This window comes from Girardinichthys multiradiatus, chromosome 2 (assembly GCF_021462225.1).
Source record: "Girardinichthys multiradiatus isolate DD_20200921_A chromosome 2, DD_fGirMul_XY1, whole genome shotgun sequence".
NCBI classification, from domain to species: domain Eukaryota; kingdom Metazoa; phylum Chordata; class Actinopteri; order Cyprinodontiformes; family Goodeidae; genus Girardinichthys; species Girardinichthys multiradiatus.
The window spans coordinates 46,987,748-47,009,766 of record NC_061795.1 but is presented as its reverse complement, the minus strand read 5'-3'; the positions used below and the strand labels follow the sequence as shown (position 1 = coordinate 47,009,766).

At 41.0% G+C, this 22,019-nt stretch overlaps 1 protein-coding gene across 1 annotated transcript in view; it reads left to right on the top strand.

Moving 5' to 3' along the window:
* Positions 1-22,019, top strand: part of hsf4 (heat shock transcription factor 4) — a 33,044-nt gene that overhangs the window by 5,540 nt on the left and 5,485 nt on the right. The window contains exons 4-11 of the mRNA XM_047384143.1: positions 3,804-3,928; positions 6,113-6,188; positions 7,229-7,296; positions 11,359-11,458; positions 13,274-13,386; positions 13,513-13,743; positions 13,819-13,936; positions 15,743-15,808. Of these exons, the coding sequence (XP_047240099.1) occupies positions 3,804-3,928; positions 6,113-6,188; positions 7,229-7,296; positions 11,359-11,458; positions 13,274-13,386; positions 13,513-13,743; positions 13,819-13,936; positions 15,743-15,808 (897 nt within the window). The remainder of the gene's footprint in view (positions 1-3,803; positions 3,929-6,112; positions 6,189-7,228; positions 7,297-11,358; positions 11,459-13,273; positions 13,387-13,512; positions 13,744-13,818; positions 13,937-15,742; positions 15,809-22,019) is intronic.

Below are 22,019 nucleotides of genomic sequence, written 5' to 3'. Positions count from 1 at the left end.
ATATTTTTCTACTGGGCCGACTGACACAGATGTTGGTAACAACCCAAGCAATCCAGACATACAATGAAATTAACACAAATTCGCCCATAAATTAAGTTAGCACCAATAAAGTAAAATGACACAGGAAACCAGAATTGAACACACCATTTTAAATGTATTCTGTACTCTTTAGAAAAGCCTTTGCTGATAATGACAACTTCAAGATATCTTCTTTCACACAAAATACCTCCAAATCTTGAACATTTTGGGGCCCTCTTCTATACCATCTGGTCTTCTGTTGGTTCCATATGTTTTCTATTGGCTTCAGGTCAGCTGACTGACTGTGTCATTCTTCCAGCTTTATCTTCTTTCTCTGAAATCTGCTGAGAGTCTCCTTGGCTCTGTGTTTAGGATCATTATCTTGCAGAAAAAGCCACTCTTGTTTCATCTTGAGATTCTTAACAAAAACGACTCTGCACATCTCACCATTCATCCTTGTTTCAGTTATGGGAAGTCTGTCAGTACCATACACTTAAAAAGAAAGTCCTACACCATGATGATCCCACCTCCAAGCTTCACAATTAGGATGGTGCATCTTGGTGATGTGCCATTTTTCTTGTAAACATGCCTTGTAAAATTACATCCAAGAGTTCAATTGGGTCTCATCTGACCAAACTATATTCCCCCAATATTTCATTGGTTTGTCCAAATGTTCTGTAGTAAACTTTGAACGAGTTTCTTTAGTGGCGTGGTGTTGCATAGTGAGCATGCATAGAGGTCACGGCAGCTCTACGCATAGAGCATCTGGTCATGGCTGGTTTATGGTGAAATAATGTCTGTTTCACATTCAGCCTATGGTCCCGGTGGTGTTCACTGGAAGATTCAGAAGCTTAGAAATATGTCTGCAACTGATGCCATCAGTCTGCTCAGAAATAATAAAGCTGTGAAGGTTTCAGGAGAATTTTATTTTTACCCATTATGACATTGTTGTTGACCTTGCCAACCAGAAACCTTCTAAAAGCCATGATTTAGAACTAAACCAGCTGATTGTAATTTGCATTGAGAGGAAACAGAATTGTTATATGAATATGACAAATTTCAGTCACTTTCATAGTTTTTATTTGCACCTTCTTTTCTCAATGTGTTCAGGAATTATTCATTGTGTCTTTACTACGCATAATTTCATTTACATAAATTTTTTTTTTAGATTGTCTTTGTACGTGTGCATTACTGATGTTGCTACTGACATTTGGTGTGAAAAACAAGTCACAAGTTTCATTAGAAATATATTTACAGTGAAAAATGTTGACGGGAAAAATTGTTTCACCCACTGTATCACTTGCTTCACATGTTTAATAAAGAAATTTAACTCTTCTTATAAAATAACATTACCTTGTATAGAGCTGCAGAATACAGTCAAATATACAGGGGTTAGACAATGAAAGTGAAACACCTGTCATTTTAGTGTGGGAGGTTTCATGGCTAAATGGGACCAGCCTGGTAGCCAGTCTTCATTGATTGCACATTGCACCAGTAAGAGCAGAGTGTGAAGGTTCAATTACCAGGGTAAGAGCACAGTTTAGCTCAAAATATTGAAATGCACACAACATTATGGGTGACATACCAGAGTTCAAAAGAGGACAAATTGTTGGTGCACGTCTTGCTGGCGCATCTGTGACCAAGACAGCAAGTCTTTGTGATGTATCAAGAGCCACGGTATCCAGGGTAATGTCAGCATACCACCAAGAAGGATGAACCACATCCACAGGATTAACTGAGGACGCAAGAAGAAGCTGTCTGAAAGGGATGTTTGGGTGCTAACCCGGATTGTATCCAAAAAACATAAAACCACGGCTGCCCAAATCACGGCAGAATTAAATGTGCACCTCAACTCTCCTGTTTCCACCAGAACTGTCCATTAGGAGCTCCACAGGGTCAATATACACGGCCGGGCTGCTATAGCCAAACCTTTGGTCACTCATGCCAATGCCAAACGTCGGTTTCAATGGTGCAAGGAGCACAAATCTCGGGTTGTGGACAATGTGAAACATGTATTGTTCTCTGATGAGTCCTCCTTTACTGTTTTCCCCACATCCGGGAGAGTTACGGTGTGGAGAAGCCCCAAAGAAGCGTACCACCCAGACTGTTGCATGAACAGAGGGAAGCATGGGGGTGGATCAGTGATGGTTTGGGCTGCCATATCATGGCATTCCCTTGGCCCAATACTTGTGCTAGATGGGCGCGTCACTGCCAAGGACTACCGAACTATTCTTGAGGACCATGTGCCTCCAATGGTTCAAACATTGTGTCCTGAAGGCGGTGCCGTGTATCAGGATGACAATGCACCAATACACACAGCAAGACTGGTGAAAGATTGGTTTGATGAACATGAAGTGAAGTTGAACATCTCCCATGGCCTGCACAGTCACCAGATCTAAATATTATTGAGCCACTTTGGGGTGTTTTGGTGGAGCGAGTCAGGAAACGTTTTCCTCCACCTGTATCACGTATTGACCTGGCCACTATCCTGCAAGAAGAATGGCTTAAAATCCCTCTGACCACTGTGTAGGACTTGTATATGTCATTCCCAAGATGAATTGATGCTGTATTGGCCGCAAAAGGAGGCCCTACACCATACTAATAAATTATTGTGGTCTAAAACCAGGTGTTTCAGTTTCATTGTCCAACCCCCGTATATTCCTGTTGGTGTGAGCTAAATCCAGCTTAATCCAACCTCCATGCTGTTTGGACTTACATTACCATCCTGAAAATGGGCCAACATAAATAAAACAAGGAATGGTAATTTACTTAAACATTAAGGACACAGGGAGCTTGCAGACCAACTAAGTGGTACAAATTTCCAGGCTCTTTTTTTACTGAGAATCATTACTGGCTTTCATCTCCACAAAGAAAACCTCTCCAAATGGAGAAGAAGAAAGAATCAGCTTTTTTTGAGATCAAATGTTGAATGAAATGAAAAGCCATCTTTTTACTGGAAGAAAATGGCTCAGGAAAATGGGTGATAACGACTTTCTAAGGTTTCCAAGAGCTGTTGTTGTTTCAGTCGAACTGCTAAGGGGCTATTGAAAATAATGGGGCAGAGAAAAATTATATCTTTCTCTATCCTACCACTAGTTATATAAGACATACAGGTACAATTTTGTGCAAAAGTCTTGAGTCATTCATTTCTTTAAAATGTGCATATATATATATATATATACAGTGCCTTGCGAAAGTATTCGGGCCCCTTGAACCTTTCAACCTCTTGCCACATTTCAGGCTTCAGACATAAAGATATAAAATTCGAATTTTTTGTGAAGAATCAACAACAAGTGGGACACGATCGTGAAGTGGAATGAAATTTATTGGATGTGTCAAACTTGTTTAACAAATAAAAAACTGAAAAGTAATAAATTATTGTGGTCTAAAACCAGGTGTTTCAGTTTCATTGTCCAACCCCTGTACATGAGCAAATAAACTCACACACTATAAGCGAAAGTCAATCCTTAAAGTAACATAAAGAGAAAAGCTGGTAATATTTGTTTCTCATCAGGTACAATAACCTGGACACTTTTATAAAAATGTTTATAAGAATTTATCTGTAACATTGTTATTAACATCAATATACACAGAAAATAAAAAAATTTAAAGTTTTGTTTGTAAACCAAATATGATGCCTGAATATAAAATATGAGTTCAACAAATAGTTTTTTCTTTCGGGCAACACGAAAATCGTTTCAAATAAAATGTAAAATTAGATTTTTGAGCTCTTTGTGGTTTTACTGGTATCGTGTCAAATCAAATTCCTGTTTCTGTGCGTCCAGGTGTCCATCGTGAAAAGCGAGGAGACCAAAGTTCGTCAGGAGGACCTCAGTAAGCTATTGTATGAAGTTCAGCTTCTAAGAACACAGCAGGATAACATGGAGTGTCAGATCCAGGACATGAAGCAGTGAGTTATGACTGTTTTTTAAAATGAGTTGCATCTGTGAAAAACTAATCAAACAAGAACAATATACACAGCCCAACACAACTAACATTACGTTTTTTTTTCTCCAAATTAAACACAAATTGCAACTTTTAATGGCCAATGCTTTCTCTTCAGTATTCAACCCCTTCATTCAAGCATGTACAGTTCTTAGCAGAGCCCTCTTTTGCTGTTCAGACCTGCTGCAAACATGATTGATAGCCAGACACTGAGCATCACTGAGCCACCAACATGCTTGACTGTAGACATGGTAGACATTTTTTCCAGCGTATGCTTAATTTCCCTCCTCCAGACATACTGCTGATCCAGAGACTCGAACTGTTTTAGTTTTGGTACAAAGTTTCACAGAATAGAGTCCTATTATAGAGTCATGTCAGAGCAGCTTCTGAGCTGTCAGTTATTGTTCTTGTTATGTTGGAACAAATCACTCAGTGGATCAATGGCCATTGTTGCTCAAAATAGCTGCTCTGGGTCCATTGTGTGAAGAAGCAGCTTTGTGCTCGGTATTGTTTGGTGATGTGAGGAGAGAATGTTCACCTCATCACCTGACTGACACACACACACACACACACACACACACACACACACACACACACACACACACAACTAATGACAAACTCAGAAAGGACAGCACACATGTCCCAGCAGCATGTTTGTGTCTTTTTCTTTAAAATCCTGATTTATAAAACATCCAGATAATGATGACAACAAAAGTTAATTTTGCTGTTGTTTCTGTTTTATAAAACTATGGAATGAGCTGGAACTATGGTCGTACTCATTAGTTTCTACCTTTTAGCCACATTCTAAAAAACATGGTGTCTGCTTTTTCATAGCAAGAGTAGATTTCAAACGAAAGACCTATATGTTGTTCTACGAGACGAATAGACAGTGTGTGCATATAAACCTGACAGATTATTTTCTAGAGATATATATTTTTTATACTGTCCCAGTTATAGCAGTTGATACAATCTGCAAATCACAACAAAATCCAAACTATGATTTGGAGTTACAAGGACACAAGAATGGTTAATATTATGCCCCATCACTACTTAGTGTTCAAGGCCCAAGTAGAAAATAGAGAAATGTTATACAGAGTTGGTTTCAACCGTATTATTAAAAGCAGAATCTATGCTGTGGGTAAAAATATTCATTCTTTAGCATCCAGAGGAAGACCTGGAAGCAAAAAAATGTGCAATAGGAAGAGTAAAACTAATTTCCCATGAAAGACATGCAGGAAACGCACTACAAGAACAGAGAAAATAAGGTAAGGTGTGTACTAACAGAGAAAGTCAATTGAATAAAACTCAAAACCTGGAAGAAAGACAGGATGAAAAAAACACTGTGGTGCAGGGGGGGTTAAAATCTATCTGAGGGGGAGCCCAAGACATCCCCAAAGTGTTCAGAGTCATCCCCTGAGCCTTCTCCCAGTGGGACGTGCCTGGAACCCCACCCAGGGGGAGGAGTCCAGGATACAGATTCATCTGATACAGATGCCAGAGCCATCTCAACTGACTCCTCTCGATGTAGAGGAGCAGCAGCTCTACTCCGAGCTCATTCCAGATGGCTGAGGTCCTCATCCTATCTATAAGGGAGTGCCCAGCCTCCCTGTCGAGGAAGCTCATTGCATCGGACTGGCATTGCTTTGTTACTGTGGCAGTGGCACTGGTCCGTCTGCAGAAAACATCTAAAATTTCCTAATCATGATCAAGCCTGGCTGACTGTTTAATATGGGAGAAAAACTGTTTATTAGAGCCATTTCCACTTCTATAAAAACATAAATAAAATGTGACTCTCTTAGTGACATGAACTGAGTAATATAATATTGATCTTGTGTTTGATGAGTTTTCTTTCTCTCCATCCACAAACCAAGCAGCACAAAGTAGAGCAGACAGCATAAGGAAACGATACCTTTACTATCTTTGCCTTGACTATGTAACATTTTCTCTTTCTTCTCTCTAATCATGATGTACCGATCACTTAAACATTTGGATTTTCTATATTGATGTTGATCATATTGATTCTGCAACCACTGATGCAGTTGATTGTGATTCAGTTAGTTGTGCAGCCCTGGTGCAAACAATTATACCTAAACTGTATATAAGATTTTTAACCTTCTAAAGAGGCTTTTGTTTGTGCTCCTGCATGCAGGCAGAATGAGGTTCTTTGGAGAGAGGTGGTGTCATTGAGACAGAACCACACGCAGCAACAGAAGGTGATGAACAAGGTTAGTTTCACGTCTGAAAACAAACCAAATTTACAAGTGATTCAAACAGAAACTAAACTAAACCAACACATAGTACAGTCATGAAATCTTATTCCATGGTTTGAAAAACCCGTTTTAATCTGAAAACTCTCGAACATTCAAACTAAATCAGTCATACAGTTTCAGTTAGATGAGCACAACCACTAGCTCACACGTTTTGTCCCCACTTACACTCATTCAGCAGCTGAACAGGATTTATTAGTAGAGTAAATTCAAAATGTATTTATGCATAGTTTATATATACAGTTTTTACACCATGTTTTAGACTGTACCTACTGTCATGCAAGCATGAGATTAATGTTTAATTGGGCTGGTTTTTACTGTTTTCTCTCTTATTATGAACAGACTTTATGTTTAACAGATTAACATGCTAACAACACCTCTTACTCTCTTAGATTAATTATTTTTCTGTTTAAATCAGTAACACTGATGCAGGCAGTAGCTGCAAAGCAGGAGAGGCCGTCCCAACATGTGGCTATAATTCACACATAAACAGATCCACATACAAACCACACAATAAACCACCCAGGGGGACATTAGGGGTTCAGTGGACAAAGTTTTAATCCCAAAAAATATGTCTAAAGGTTCAAAGAAGCATTATGTAAGCACAAATTTACATATTTATATTACTAATTTTAAAAATGAAATTAAAAATAAAATCCAAATTCGAGCTTTAACTTATTCCAGACCAATTTATTGTCATTTTAGCATATCAGTTGTGTCACACCAGGCTGGATAAATAATTGATTTGTAAAATGCATTATGTCATTGGCTCAAAACCACATCAAGCTGTCCGTTTGTCTGGATTCTTTCTGCACACATTTGCAGAGGACCTTGTTATATTTTCTAATACAAAGCAAACCACCTGGTAGAAATGATGAGGTTGTCTCTCTTTCCCTAATTTTGGATCCCACATTGACTCAAACCATATTTGCTGTTTCTCTGGCTGTGAGACCAACCAATGATGCTGATTCATGCTGTGCTTTCTCTCTCTTCGCCAGCTGATTCAGTTCCTGTTCAGCCAGATGCAGTCAAGCACACCCAGTGCTGTGGGCCTGAAGAGAAAACTGTGAGTGCCACACACACACACACACACACAGCAACGGTCAACAAAAATGGGACAAACAGGGCTGCTGTGGGGCAGAGGGAAGGGCTGCCTCAGCTGACAAACTAAACGATCTAACTCAACACATACTGTGAATGGAGACAAGTGCTGAATCAGTCAGTCAGGTGCTTCCCTCACAGTGAAGGCAGCGCACAGTGCATGACCCTGTTACAGTCCGTCAATGTGGGTAAAATGCTGGTTCAGCTCTGTAGCTGAGAGTGAACAAGGCCAGGATGAGAAAGGAGAGGCATGCTCAAATACAAAAGTGACAAAAAAACATGTGACTTCCTGGTCTGCAGTACTTCATACCTACACAGGTTTTCTTTCTCTCATCTCTCTGAAATCCAGGTGTTGTTCTTTGTTCTTTTTTGACCTCCTGGATTAGTCACGATACACCCTCACAGTCCCAGGAAAGTTTTGGTAGATACCTACACAAAGCTTTTGTTCTTTCATCTTTCTGAAATCCAGAAGCTGCGTTTTGGCAACTGACTGAGCTTTTCTCCTTGGTTCCTACAATGAACCATCTGGAGAGGCTTATCTAAATGATCAGAAAAACTGAAGTAAAATCTGAAAAATAAGATTACCATGTTCTCAAAATGTTCTTATGGTGACATAATTGCATTAGTGGACAGCACTGTTGTCACAACTAAAAGGCCTCTCTGTTGATAGTTTACCACTTCTGGATGAGGGTTCTTGCAAAAACATTCATAAACGTGGAACATTTCAAAAACTGAGCTTGATTTGTTTGAATCAGAACTTATTTTGAGATTTAGTTCCTCTAGATTTAGTCCAATAGTTATCTGTGTTTCGTGATTGTTTATTTCAGTTTTCAACTTGTTGGTAAAATGTCACAACTGCAACAAAGCTTTTATGATCCCTTACAAAAGTAATTTTCATTAGATTCTGGCACACTCTTCTTTGCAAAACTGTTTTAATTTAACCACATTGTAGAGTTTTGCCAGCATGACTGTTCTGCTTGAATTCATGCCACAGTATCTCAGCCAGATTTACATCTGGACTTTGACTAGGCTACTGCCTTTTTTACCATTTAGATGTGGATTTCATTCTATGTTTTGGATCATTGTCCTGCTGAATAACTCAAGTGCACTTGAGCTTAAAGTCTCAAACTGATGGCCAGATATGTATGGCTCCCATCAGTTACAGTAAGATGTCCAGGTTCTGAAGCAGAAAAACAGCCCCAGACCATCACACCACCACCATGCTTGACTATGAGAATGTGTAACAAATGCCTTGTTAGTTTGTTAGATGTTGTTCTGGGTCCTTCTGTGACTTCATGGGTGAGTCCCGATGCAGTCTTGCAGTAAGTTGTGTATACTGGCTTTCACTGTGGTTCTCAGGAGTCCTCAGAGCCATAGAATAGCTTTATATCCCTTTAAAGACTGATAGACATCCATAACTCTGTTTCTAATGTGTTCTTGAATTTCTTTGGAGCAGCACCTAGAGTGGCTTTTTGTAATATTCTAAACTAGTTCAGGTTTTCAGACAGGTTCTATCTATCAATATAATGTCACATATTTCCCATAATAAATGAAATCATCATGATAACTGAACTTTGTATAGTCTCAGGCTACATTTGTCTTGAAAAAACATTTTGTTGATGAGCTGAAACATTTTAGTTTGACAAAAAAAGCAAAAATAGAAAAAAATCTTAAATGTGACTGTCAACAACTAATTAGTAGGGGAAACAAGACTAAATAACAAAACTCAGGATAACAGAGCTACTATAACCAAACATAAACTATAATAATCTGGAGAGTAACAACTAACCAGACTAATCTGACCACATGAGGAAAAACCTAACTGGGAAAAGTAAACAAACACAGAACACTAAGTGACAGACTGCAACTAATGAGACCAGACAGAGAACATAAACACAAGGGACTAACCAAAAGAAAACTATACTAAATAACAAACATGGGGAACAAACTACACTACTCAAAAAAAATAAAGGGAACAGTCAAATAACATCCTAGATCTGAATGAATGAAATATTCTCATTGAATACTTTGTTCTGTACAAAGTTGAATGTGCTGACAACAAAATCACACAAAAATCATCAATGGAAATCAAATTTATTAACCAATGGAGGCCTGGATTTGGAGCCACAAACAAAATTAATGTGGAAAAACTCACTACAGGCTGATCCAACTTTGATGTAATGTCCTTAAAACAAGTCAAAATGAGGCTCAGTATTGTGTGTGACCTCCACGTGCCTGTATGACCTCCCTACAACGTCTGGACATGCTCCTGATGAGATGGTGGATATTCTCCTGAGGGATCTCCTCCCAGACCTGGACTAAAGCATCCACCAACTCCTGGACAGTCTGTGGTGCAACGGGACGTTGGTGGATGGAGCGAGACATGATGTCCCAGATGTGCTCAATCAGATTCAGGTCTGGGGAACGGGCGGGCCAGTCCATAGCTTCAATGTCTTCATCTTGCAGGAACTGCTGACACACTCCAGCTACATGAGGTCTAGCATTGTCCTGCATTAGGAGGAACCAGGACCAACCACACCAGCTTATGGTCTCACAAGGGGTCTGAGGATTTCATCTCGGTACCTAATGGCAGTCAGGCTACCTCTAGCGAGCACATTGAGGGCCATGCGGCCCTCCAAAGGAATGCCACCCCACACCATTACTGACCCACTGCCAAACCGGTCATGCTGGAGGATGTTGCAGGCAGCAGATTGTTCTCCACGGTGTCTCCAGACTCTGTCATGTCTGTCACATGTGCTCAGTGTGAACCTGCTTTCATCTGTGAAGACCACAGGGCGCCAGTGGCGAATTTGCCAATCCTGGTGTTCTCTGGCAAATACCAAGCGTCCTGCATGGTGTTGGGCTGTGAGCACAATCCCCATTTGTGGACGTCAGTCCCTCATACCATCCTCATGGAGTCGGTTTCTAACCGTTTGTGCAGACACATGCACATTTGTGGCCTGCTGGAGGTCATTCTGCAGGGGTCTGGCAGTGCTGCTCCTGTTCCTCCTTGCACAAAGGCGGAGGTAGTGGTCCTGCTGCTGGGTTGTTGTCCTCCTACGGCCTCCTCCACGTCTCCTGGTGTACTGGCCTGTCTCCTGGTAGCGTCTCCAGGCTCTGGACACTACGCTGACAGACACAGCAAACCTTCTTGCCACAGCTCACATTGATGTGCCATCCTGGATGAGCTGCACTACCTGAGCCACTTGTGTGGGTTGTAGTGTCCGTCTCATGCTACCACGAGTGTGAAAGCACCACCAACATTCAAAAGTGACCAAAACATCAGCCAGAAAGCATCGGTACTGAGAAGTGGTCTGTGGTCCCCACCTGCAGAACCACTCCTTTATTGAGTGAGTCTTGCTAATCGCCAAAGATTTCCTCCTGTTGTCTTTTCCATTTGAACAACAGATGTGAAACTGATTGTCAATCAGTGTTGCTTCATAAGTGGACAGTTTGATTTCACTGAAGTTTGATTTACTTGGAGTTATATTGTGTTGTTTAAGTGTTCCCTATATTTTTTTGAGCACTGTAGATCTAAAGGGAAACACATGAACACCAGAATCTAGACAGTTATAACTTAACAGAAGTAAACTACTAATCAGAAGGAACAGAAAAACACCTAACTAACAAAAAACCCAAAATGGCAGATCCTGACAGTGACAAATCCTTTCTTCATGGCCTTTTTGGTATCACAACAACTAAACTGGGGGAAAAAATCTAAAACTGAAACTGAATCTTTCCTTCAGCAGAAAAAGTCACCCCAAAATTAGAGGATTAACAAAGGAGAATTGAATTGAAATGAATTGTATTGTATTGAACTGAACTGAACTGAAGCTTTGTCTGTTTTTGATGTCAGAAAACATGAAGCCAACTGTATGGTTTTACCCATTACAAAAAATACTTCACCAACAAAGGAGAACATTAAACTATAATTCCCTTTAACACACCTGTGAACAGTTTTTAATTCCTCTTTCAGGTGAGATTTAAGCTTTTAGCACCCCTGACTGAAAGCTTTTGTTCCCATCAGGCCTCTGATGTTGGATGACAGCTCTCCCAGCCCTCCTCCCCCCAAGTTCAGTCATAGTCATCACATAGAGCCTCCGCATGAATCCTACTACATCCACTCAGTGAGTAAATCAGCAGTTTACAGTAAAATATAACAAAGAAATATGACCCAAAAGTCAATTAGCATTATTAGATTTGTTAGAATATATATATGTAAAGTTGTTAATGCTCTGTCGACTTTCTAAATGACATATTTTGCTGGGATCTATAATTACTCAATCTCTGAGCTAAAGATCTTTCATGTTCAGCAGAAATGTTGCCAGCAGCCACATGCACTGAACCTCAGCTGCAGCTTCCAAGTTACAGCCAGGGGTTTCTGACTAGCCATGCGTGCAGGGAAGGTTATTTATTTATGGCAGCCTCTGAGTTATTCATGCAAATTTGACCCAAAATGTCTTAAATCATATGTATTTGTTCAGCTGCAAAGAAAATAAATCAATCTGATGAGAAACCTCTTTGAGCAGTCTGAACACTAGAGGGAAGCAATGCGCAATGATCGATTTCATGGGCAACATACACTCATCGGCCACTTTATTAGGTACACCTTGCTAGTACCGGGACCCCCTTTTGTCTTCAGAACTGCCTTAATCCTTCATGGCATAGATTAAACAAGGTACTGGAAACATTCCTCAGAGTTTGGTCCATATTGACATGATAGCATCACACAGATGCTGCAGATTTGTCGGCTGCACATCCAGGATGCGAATCTCCCGTTCCACCACCATCCCAAAGGTGCTCTATTGGATTGAGATTTGGTGACTGGAGGCCATTTGAGTCCAGTGAACTCGTTGTCATGTTCAAGAAACCAGTCTGAGATGATTCGTGCTTTATGACATGGTGTGTTATCCGCTGGAAGTAACCATCAGAAAATGGATACACTGTGGTCATAAAGGGATGGACATGGTCAGCAACAATACTCAGGTAGGCTGTGGCATTGACATGATGCTCAGGGGCCCAAAGTGTGCCAAGAAAATATCCTCCACACCATTACACCACCACTACCAGCCTGAACCGTTGATATAAGGCAGGATGGATCCATGCTTTCATGTTGCTGACGACAAATTCTGACCCTACCATCCGAATGTTGCAGCAGAAATCAAGACTCATCAGACCAGCCAGCGTTTTTCCATCTTCTGTTGTCCAATTTTGATGAGCCTGTGTGAATTGTAGCCTCAGTTTCCTGTTCTTAGCTGACAGAAGAGGCCCCCGGTGTGGTCTTCTGCTGCTGTAGCCCATCTGCCTCAAGGTTCGACGTGTTGTGTTTTCAGAGATGGTCCTCTGCATGCCTTGGTTGTAACGAGTGGTTATTTGAGTTACTGTTGCCTTTCTATCAGCTCAAACCAGTCTGGCCATTGTCCTCTGACCTCTGGCATCGACAAGGCATTTGCGCCCACAGAACTGCCGCTCACTGGATATTTTCTCTTTTTCGGATCATTCTCTGTAAACCCTAGAGATGGTAGTGCGTGAAAATCCCAGTAGATCAGCAGTTTCTGAAATACTCAGACCAGCCCGTCTGGCACCAACAACCATGCTACGTTCAAAGTCACTTAAATCACCTTTCTACCCCATTCTGATGCTCGGTTTGAACTGCAGCAGATCATCTTGACCATGTCTACATGTCTAAATGCAGTGAGTTGCTGCCATGTGATTGGCTAATTAGAAATTTGCGTTAACGAGCAGCTGGACAGGTGTACCTAATAAAATGGCCAGTGAGTATAATTGAGCTGTTTTTCACTGCGCACAGACAGTTAAATATATCTGATTCGTTTTTAAAGAAGAGTGGAAAGAGAAGAAGGAACAGCTGCAGAATTTGCAACTTTAAAATGTTTTACACACACATGCCACTTTGTTTTTTGTTGTATCCTTTCTCTTCTCAGCCATCAAGCGATGCTGTGTCTACTGATGATCTGACAGGAGGACCAATCATATCAGATGTTACTGACATGTCACAGACCAGCAAGGCCATTCAGATGCAGTCTGTTGAGAGCAGGTGAGTCAGAACCTTACACACTGATTTAACAAAACCTCCTCTATCTCCTAATCACTTCAAGGTCTCAAAAGGTTAAAAACAGGTTCTAGCTTAGCGTCGGTAAATTGTCTCTGTCTCCGTGCGCAGGGAGAAGTGCATGATGCTCATTAAAGAAGAGCCTGTGAGCCCAGGAGTGCGCGGTGGGGGAAAAGGGGGTGGCATTGGTGGAGAAGAAGCCGTGGCAATGACCTCCACCTGTGAGGTCTGCACCTCTGAGCCTCCAGTCCTCCCTGTCGCCATGGTGCAGTCTGTCCTGGAGGGGAGGGGTTCAGCAGCTTCAGTGATAGAGAGGAGAAGCAGGAGACCTGCCCTCGACAGGTACGTAAACCCAGGTGAACATCCTGACAGAAGTTGATGCTTTTGTGTGTTAATTACTACTACGTCTGTGTGCAGAGCTGAGCTTTCAGAGTCAGTGGAGAACGTAGACATGAGCCTGGAGGAGCTACAGCAGCTGCTGCTCAGGAGCCACCAGCAGAGTGCTCTGGAAACTGGAGCTGGCACTGTAATGGATGTAAGTAGATGTGTAGCAGTACCACAGAACAGACACAACTCAAATATGAGCCAATATTAACATCACCAATTCTCATACAGCATGATGAAGACAATCTTTCTATGGTAATGAAAATCCACTCACCATGTGATGCTGAATGCTTGCTGCTTGAAAGCACTCACAGTGAATTGTAATGTTATCTTCATATCAGACGATCCTGTAATATACAAAATAAATTTAAACAAGAAAGCAATATGAAGTAACGTATCTGGTTGTGACACAGCAGAACACTGTGAATTCCACACCCTGTATACACACACTATTCTGAACACCAGAAGTGACTCACATACTTTAAAGAGGTGAGATGACTTGATGTTTCAGAAATTCTCCTTCATTTTCTGGCCCATATTAGATGTGTTTCTCAAAACGCCAGCATACATGGTAAGCTGCAAAACAGTGTGGCAGCAGCTTTAAATTCCCACCACAGCATTTCAGTCTGGTTAAGGTCTGGACTTTGACTGCACCATTGCGGCACCTTAATTCTATTTCTTCAGTCATTCTGTTGTAGATTTGCTGTCGTACCCGTACTCGTCGTCTTCCGCTTATCCGGGACCAAGTCGCGGGGGCAGCAGACTCAGCAGAGACACCCAGACGTCCCTCTCCCCAGACACCTCCTCCAGCTCCTCCGGGGGGAGCCCAAGGCGTTCCCAGGCCAGCCGAGAGACATAGTCCCTCCAGCGTGTCCTGGGCCATCCCCTGGGCCTCCTCCCGGTGGGAGGTGCCTGGAACACCTCCAGAGGAAGGCGTCCAGGAGGCATCCGATATAGATGCCCGAGCCACCTCAACTGGCTCCTCTCGATGTGGAGGAGCAGGGGCTCTACTCCGAGCCCCTCCTGGATTTGCTGCTGTATTCGGGAACATTGTTCTGCTGATGACCTAGTTTGGGCCAAATTTCAGCTGTCTGACAGATGGCCTCACAATGGACTCTAGAATACTTTGGTACACAGAGGTGTACATGGTAAACTCATTGGGCGCAATCTGCCCAGTTTTGTTGGAATCAAAACAAGCCCAAATAATTAGCCCTCTAATACCATGCTTGACAGTTGGTGTTGGGCTTTAATGCTGTATTGGACTTTCTCCAAACATGGTGGGTGTCATGCCACACATATCTACCCTGGTCCCATCTGTTCAAAGAAAAATGTTTTGTTCAGGCTTTCCAAATAAGCCTTACTTGTTGAATCTTTTTCTGGATGTTCTTTCACAAACTTTAACATTGAACATGCTTATTGAGGTTTGTACTGTTTGAGATGGAACTCCTTTTCTCATTTTTCTTCACAGTGTGAATCTGGGGTGAATTTGCTTAGATGTCCACTCCTTACATTTCTTTTTCAGTTTCTGAAAAACTGTCACTCAGTAGAATTATTGACTACAAATAGTTTGAAATAGGCATTAGAACCCTTCCAATATTGATGGGCAGTAATAGTTGCTGTTTAAAGGTATTTGCTGATCTGATTTCACGATAGTATTGTTTTAGCATCGATATGTACGTTATACAGCAGTAAACTGTAAAGACTGCTTTTATAGAAGTGGTCACATTGATTGGGATCAACTAGGTAATATATTTAATTAATTAATTATTTTCATTTAACATCTAGTTTTTAAGGAGGTTTAGTTTGTTTTATTGGTGTTAAACTCATTTACAATGAAACTAAAACTGGAAGTCGGTCTAAATGTTACCATGGTTGTACATTCAGACACATCTGCTCGTTAATTTTCCACAATAAAGATATGAATCACTAAGTCTTTCTTCTTCATGTGTTTCTGTAGCCTTTCAGTTTAAGCCTGCCTCTGACTGAGTGGAATTTCCCTGAGATGGAGTCCAACCTCAAATCTGTAAGTCAAAATGTGTTGTCTTTGTTGCTGTAGAGCAAACCCAAACCAAACTGAATAATGTGTTGTGAATTAACTGAAAAACAGAAAACAGTAAAAAGCCACAAATCTAATGATGGCATTGTGTGTCAAGAACAAACCATCATTCACAATGTAAAAAAATATTTCAATTAATAAAAAAGTACAATTATATGTCGGTTTTGTAAAGCTATAGAAACAATTATTAAGCCTTTTCCAGATACATGAGGGGAAAGTAAAACAGGTGTGGAAAATGAAAAAGAATTAAAATAAAATCTTACTTTTGGCATTTACCATGACTTTCAACTTATACAACTTTTGTTGGCAGAAGCTCTAGTTTGTTTTGTTTAAAGTGAATTTTATTCTTTATTTTACACCACATCCTGCTTTTCAGGAGAGTAACAGATTCTTGAAAGTTGCCACAGAAAAATGAGATTAGAATAAAATGTCTTTCTAATCATGCCTTATGGTTGAAGGAGGGCTCCATAAAATCTATACTATAAATGCAGAGAATCTTAACTTTGTGACCAGACTGAAGAGAAATCTGTAACTTTTCATGTAGTTATATGAGCAGGTACCAGCTATGTTCTTCAAGCATTAAGAGAACCTGAGGGATTGTAGGAGTGTAAAAATCACACCTAAACTCTGAATACACAGATTCATCAATACTGTAATAGATGGAGAGAGGCAGTAAAATCATTAAACTCAATCATTTATCTTTTAAACATTTAATTGTCTCATAAGCTTTTGAAATAGTGAAAGCATCAGTTAGGAAGACGATTATATTAAACAGTATGATCCTCATATAACATTTAGCACTATCACACAAGAGGCCTTTTAAAAGATAGCTTTATTTTGAGCTTCAGAAAGAAAAGACACTTAAAGCCTGAGCTCACCAAGTAATCAATAACTTTTCAATAACAATTTTTCTCAGCAGCTTCAACTGAACAGACAGGATGCTGAAGCTCTGAGGCTAAGCCATCTTTTATTGGGTTGTGAAAGGAACAACTAACCATCACAGATGGTGTAAACAAACTGCATTTATGATCAAATCTACTGCTTATAAATTCTTTATGGCAAACGTATGGATAAACTTGTGATTATCTATCTATCTAGCCATCCATCCATACAGTATATATATATATATATATATATATATATATACGGTGCCTTGCGAAGGTTTTCGGCCCTGTTGAACTTTTCAACCTCTTGCCACATTTCAGGCTTCAAACATAAAGATATAAAATTCAAATTTTTTGTGAAGAATCAACAAGTGGGACACAATCGTGAAGTGGAATAAAATTTATTGGATGTGTCAAACGTTTTTAACAAATAAAAAACTGAAAAGTGGGGCGTGCAATATTATTCGGCTGTTCACGAACGCTCTCCATCCAACCTCACTGAGATCCAGCTGTTTTGCAAGGAAGAATGGGCAAGAATTTCAGTCTCTCGATGTGCAAAACTGATAGAGACATACCCCAAGTGACTTGGAGCTGTAATTGCAGCAAAGGGTGGCGCTACAAAGTATTAACGCAAGGGGGTCGAATAATATTGCACGCCCCACTTTTCAGTTTTTTATTTGTTAAACAAGTTTGACACATCCAATAAATTTCATTCTACTTCACGATCGTGTCCCACTTGTTGTTGATTCTTCACAAAAAATTTGAATTTTATATCTTTATGTTTGAAGCCTGAAATGTGGCAAGAGGTTGAAAAGTTCAAGGGGCCCGAATACGTTCGCAAGGCACTGTATATATATATATATATATATATATATATATATATATATATATATATACTAGGACAGTCAAAGCCATTGCAATTTCTTTCCAGAAAGTCTTCCTAAATCCCAGCACATTTTAAAGAAATGAATGACTCAAGACTTTTGCACAAAATTGTACCTGTATGTCTTATATAACTAGTGGTAGGATAGAGAAAGATATAATTTTTCTCTGCCCCATTATTTTCAACAGCCCCTTAGCAGTTCGACTGAAACAACAACAGCTCTTGGAAACCTTAGAAAGTCGTTATCACCCATTTTCCTGAGCCATTTTCTTCCAGTAAAAAGATGGCTTTTCATTTCATTCAACATTTGATCTCAAAAAAAGCTGATTCTTTCTTCTTCTCCATTTGGAGAGGTTTTCTTTGTGGAGATGAAAGCCAGTAATGATTCTCAGTAAAAAAAAGAGCCTGGAAATTTTTACCACTTAGTTGGTCTGCAAGCTCCCTGTGTCCTTAATGTTTAAGTAAATTACCATTCATTGTTTTATTTATGTTGGCCCATTTTCAGGACGGTAATGTAAGTCCAAACAGCATGGAGGTTGAATTAAGCTGGATTTAGCTCACACCAACAGGAATATACGGGGGTTGGACAATGAAACTGAAAGACCTGGTTTTAGACCACAATAATTTATTAGTATGGAGTAGGGCCTCCTTTTGCAGCCAATACAGCATCAATTTGTCTTGGGAATGACATATACAAGTCCTGCACAGTGGTCAGAGGGATTTTAAGCCATTCTTCTTGCAGGATAGTGGCCAGGTCAATACGTGATACAGGTGGAGGAAAACGTTTCCTGACTCGCTCCTCCAAAACACCCCAAAGTGGCTCAATAATATTTAGATCTGGTGACTGTGCAGGCCATGGGAGATGTTCAACTTCACTTTCATGTTCATCAAACCAATCTTTCACCAGTCGTGCTGTGTGTATTGGTGCATTGTCATCCTGATACACGGCACCGCCTTCAGGATACAATGTTTGAACCATTGGATGCACATGGTCCTCAAGAATGGTTCGGTAGTCCTTGGCAGTGACGCGCCCATCTAGCACAAGTATTGGACCAAGGGAATGCCATATATGGCAGCCCAAACCATCACTAATCCACCCCCATGCTTCACTCTGGGCATGCAACAGTCTGGGTGGTACGCTTCTTTGGGGCTTCTCCACACCGTAACTCTCCTGGATGTGGGGAAAACAGTAAAGGTGGACTCATCAGAGAACAATACATGTTCACATTGTCCACAGCCCAATATTTACGCTCCTTGCACCATTGAAACCGACGTTTGGCATTGGCATGAGTGACCAAAGGTTTGGCTATAGCAGCCCGGCCGTGTATATTGACCCTGTGGAACTCCTGTGCTCTTACCCTGGTAATTAAACCTTCACACTCTGCTCTTACTGGTGCAATGTGCAATCAATGAAGACTGGCTATCAGGCTGGTCCAATTTAGCCATGAAACCTCCCACACTAAAATGACAGGTGTTTCAGTTTAATTGTCCAACCCTTGTATGTATATATATATATATATATATATATATATATATATATATATATATATATATATATATATATATATATATATATGTGTACAGTGCCTTGCGAAAGTACTCGGCCCCCTTGAACTGGTCAGCCTCTTGCCAGACTGATGATGATAAATAGACTCCACCTGTGTGTAATCAAGTCTCCGTATAAATGCACCTGCTCTGTGATAGTCTCAGGGCTCTGTTCAAAGCGCAGAGAGCATCATGAAGACCAAGGAACACACCAGGCAGGTCCGAGATACTGTTGTGGAGAAGTTTAAAGCCGGATTTGGATACAAAAAGATTTCCCAAGCTTTAAACATCCCAAGGAGCACTGTGCAAGCAATCATATTGAAATGGAAGGAGTATCAGACCACTGCAAATCTATCAAGACCCGGCCGTCCCTCTAAACTTTCATCACGAACAAGGAGAAGACTGATCAGAGGTGCAGCCAAGAGGCCCATGATCACTCTGGATGAACTGCAGAGATCTACAGCTGAGGTGGGAGAGTCTGTCCATAGGACAACAATCAGACGTACACTGCAAAAATCTGGCCTTTATGGAAGAGTGGCAAGAAGAAAGCCATTTCTCAAAGATATCCATAAAAAGTCTCGTTTAAAGTTTGCCACAAGCCACCTGGGAGACACACCAAACATGTGGAAGAAGGTGCTCTGGTCAGATGAAACCAAAATCGAACTGTTTGGTCACAATGCAAAACAATATGTTTGGCATAAAAGCAACACAGCTCATCACCGTGAACACACCATCCCCACTGTCAAACATGGTGGTGGCAGCATCATGGTTTGGGCCTGCTTTTCGTCAGCAGGGACAGAGAAGATGGTCAAAATTGATGGGAAGATGGATGGGGCCAAATACAGGACCATTCTGGAAGAAAACCTGTTGGAGTCTGCAAGAGACCTGAGACTGGGACGGAGATTTATCTTCCAACAAGACAATGATCCAAAACATAAAGCCAAATCTACAATGGAATGGTTCACAAATAAACGTATCCAGGTGTTGGAATGGCCAAGTCAAAGTCCAGACCTGAATCAAATCGAGAATCTGTGGAAAGAGCTGAAGACTGCTGTTCATGAATGCTCTCCATCCAACCTCACTGAGGTTGAGCTGTTTTGCAAGGAAGAATGGGCAAGAATTTCAGTCTCTTGATGTGCAAAACTGATAGAGACAAACCCCAAGTGACTTGCAGCTGTAATTACAGCAAAGGGTGGAGCTACAAAGTATTAACGCAAGGGGGCCGAATAATATTGAACTCCCCACTTTTCAGTTTTTTATTTGTTAAACAAGTTTGACACATCCAATAAATTTCATTTCACGATTGTGTCACACTACAGGTCCTTCTCAAAATATTAGCATATTGTGATAAAGTTCATTATTTTCCATAATGTCATGATGAAAATTTAACATTCATATATTTTAGATTCATTGCACACTAACTGAAATATTTCAGGTCTTTCATTGTCTTAATACGGATGATTTTGGCATACAGCTCATGAAAACCCAAAATTCCTATCTCACAAAATTAGCATATCATTAAAAGGGTCTCTAAACGAACTATGAACCTAATCATCTGAATCAACGAGTTAACTCTAAACACCTGCAAAAGATTCCTGAGGCCTTTAAAACTCCCAGCCTGGTTCATCACTCGAAACCCCAATCATGGGTAAGACTGCCAACCTGACTGCTGTCCAGAAGGCCACTATTGACACCCTCAAGCAAGAGGGTAAGACACAGAAAGATATTTCTGAACGAATAGGCTGTTCCCAGAGTGCTGTATCAAGGCACCTCAGTGGGAAGTCTGTGGGAAGGAAAAAGTGTGGCAGAAAACGCTGCACAACGAGAAGAGGTGACCGGACCCTGAGGAAGATTGTGGAGAAGGGCCGATTCCAGACCTTGGGGGACCTGCGGAAGCAGTGGACTGAGTTTGGAGTAGAAACATCCAGAGCCATCGTGCACAGACGTGTGCAGGAAATGGGCTACAGGTGCCGCATTTCCCTGGTCAAGCCACTTTTGAACCAGAAACAGCGGCAGAAGCGCCTGACCTGGGCTACAGAAAAGCAGCACTGGACTGTTGCTCAGTGGTCCAAAGTACTTTTTTCGGATTAAAGCAAATTCTGCATGTCATTCGGAAATCAAGGTGCCAGAGTCTGGAGGAAGACTGGGGAGAAGGAAATGCCAAAATGCCAGAAGTCCAGTGTCAAGTACCCACAGTCAGTGATGGTCTGGGGTGCCGTGTCAGCTGCTGGTGTTGGTCCACTGTGTTTTATCAAGGGCAGGGTCAATGCAGCTAGCTATCAGGAGATTTTGGAGCACTTCATGCTTCCATCTGCTGAAAAGATTTATGGAGATGAAGATTTCATTTTTCAGCACGACCTGGCACCTGCTCACAGTGCCAAAACCACTGGTAAATGGTTTACTGACCATGGTATCACTGTGCTCAATTGGCCTGCCAACTCTCCTGACCTGAACCCCATAGAGAATCTGTGGGATATTGTGAAGAGAACGTTGAGAGACTCAAGACCCAACACTCTGGATGAGCTAAAGGCCGCTATCGAAGCATCCTGGGCCTCCATAAGACCTCAGCAGTGCCACAGGCTGATTGCCTCCATGCCACGCTGCATTGAAGCAGTCATTTCTGCAAAACGATTCCCGACCAAGTATTGAGTGCATAACTGTACATGATTATTTGAAGGTTGACGTTTTTTGTATTAAAAACACTTTTCTTTTATTGGTCGGATGAAATATGCTAATTTTGTGAGATAGGAATTTTGGGTTTTCATGAGCTGTATGCCAAAATCATCCGTATTAAGACAATAAAAGACCTGAAATATTTCAGTTAGTGTGCAATGAATCTAAAATATATGAATGTTAAATTTTCATC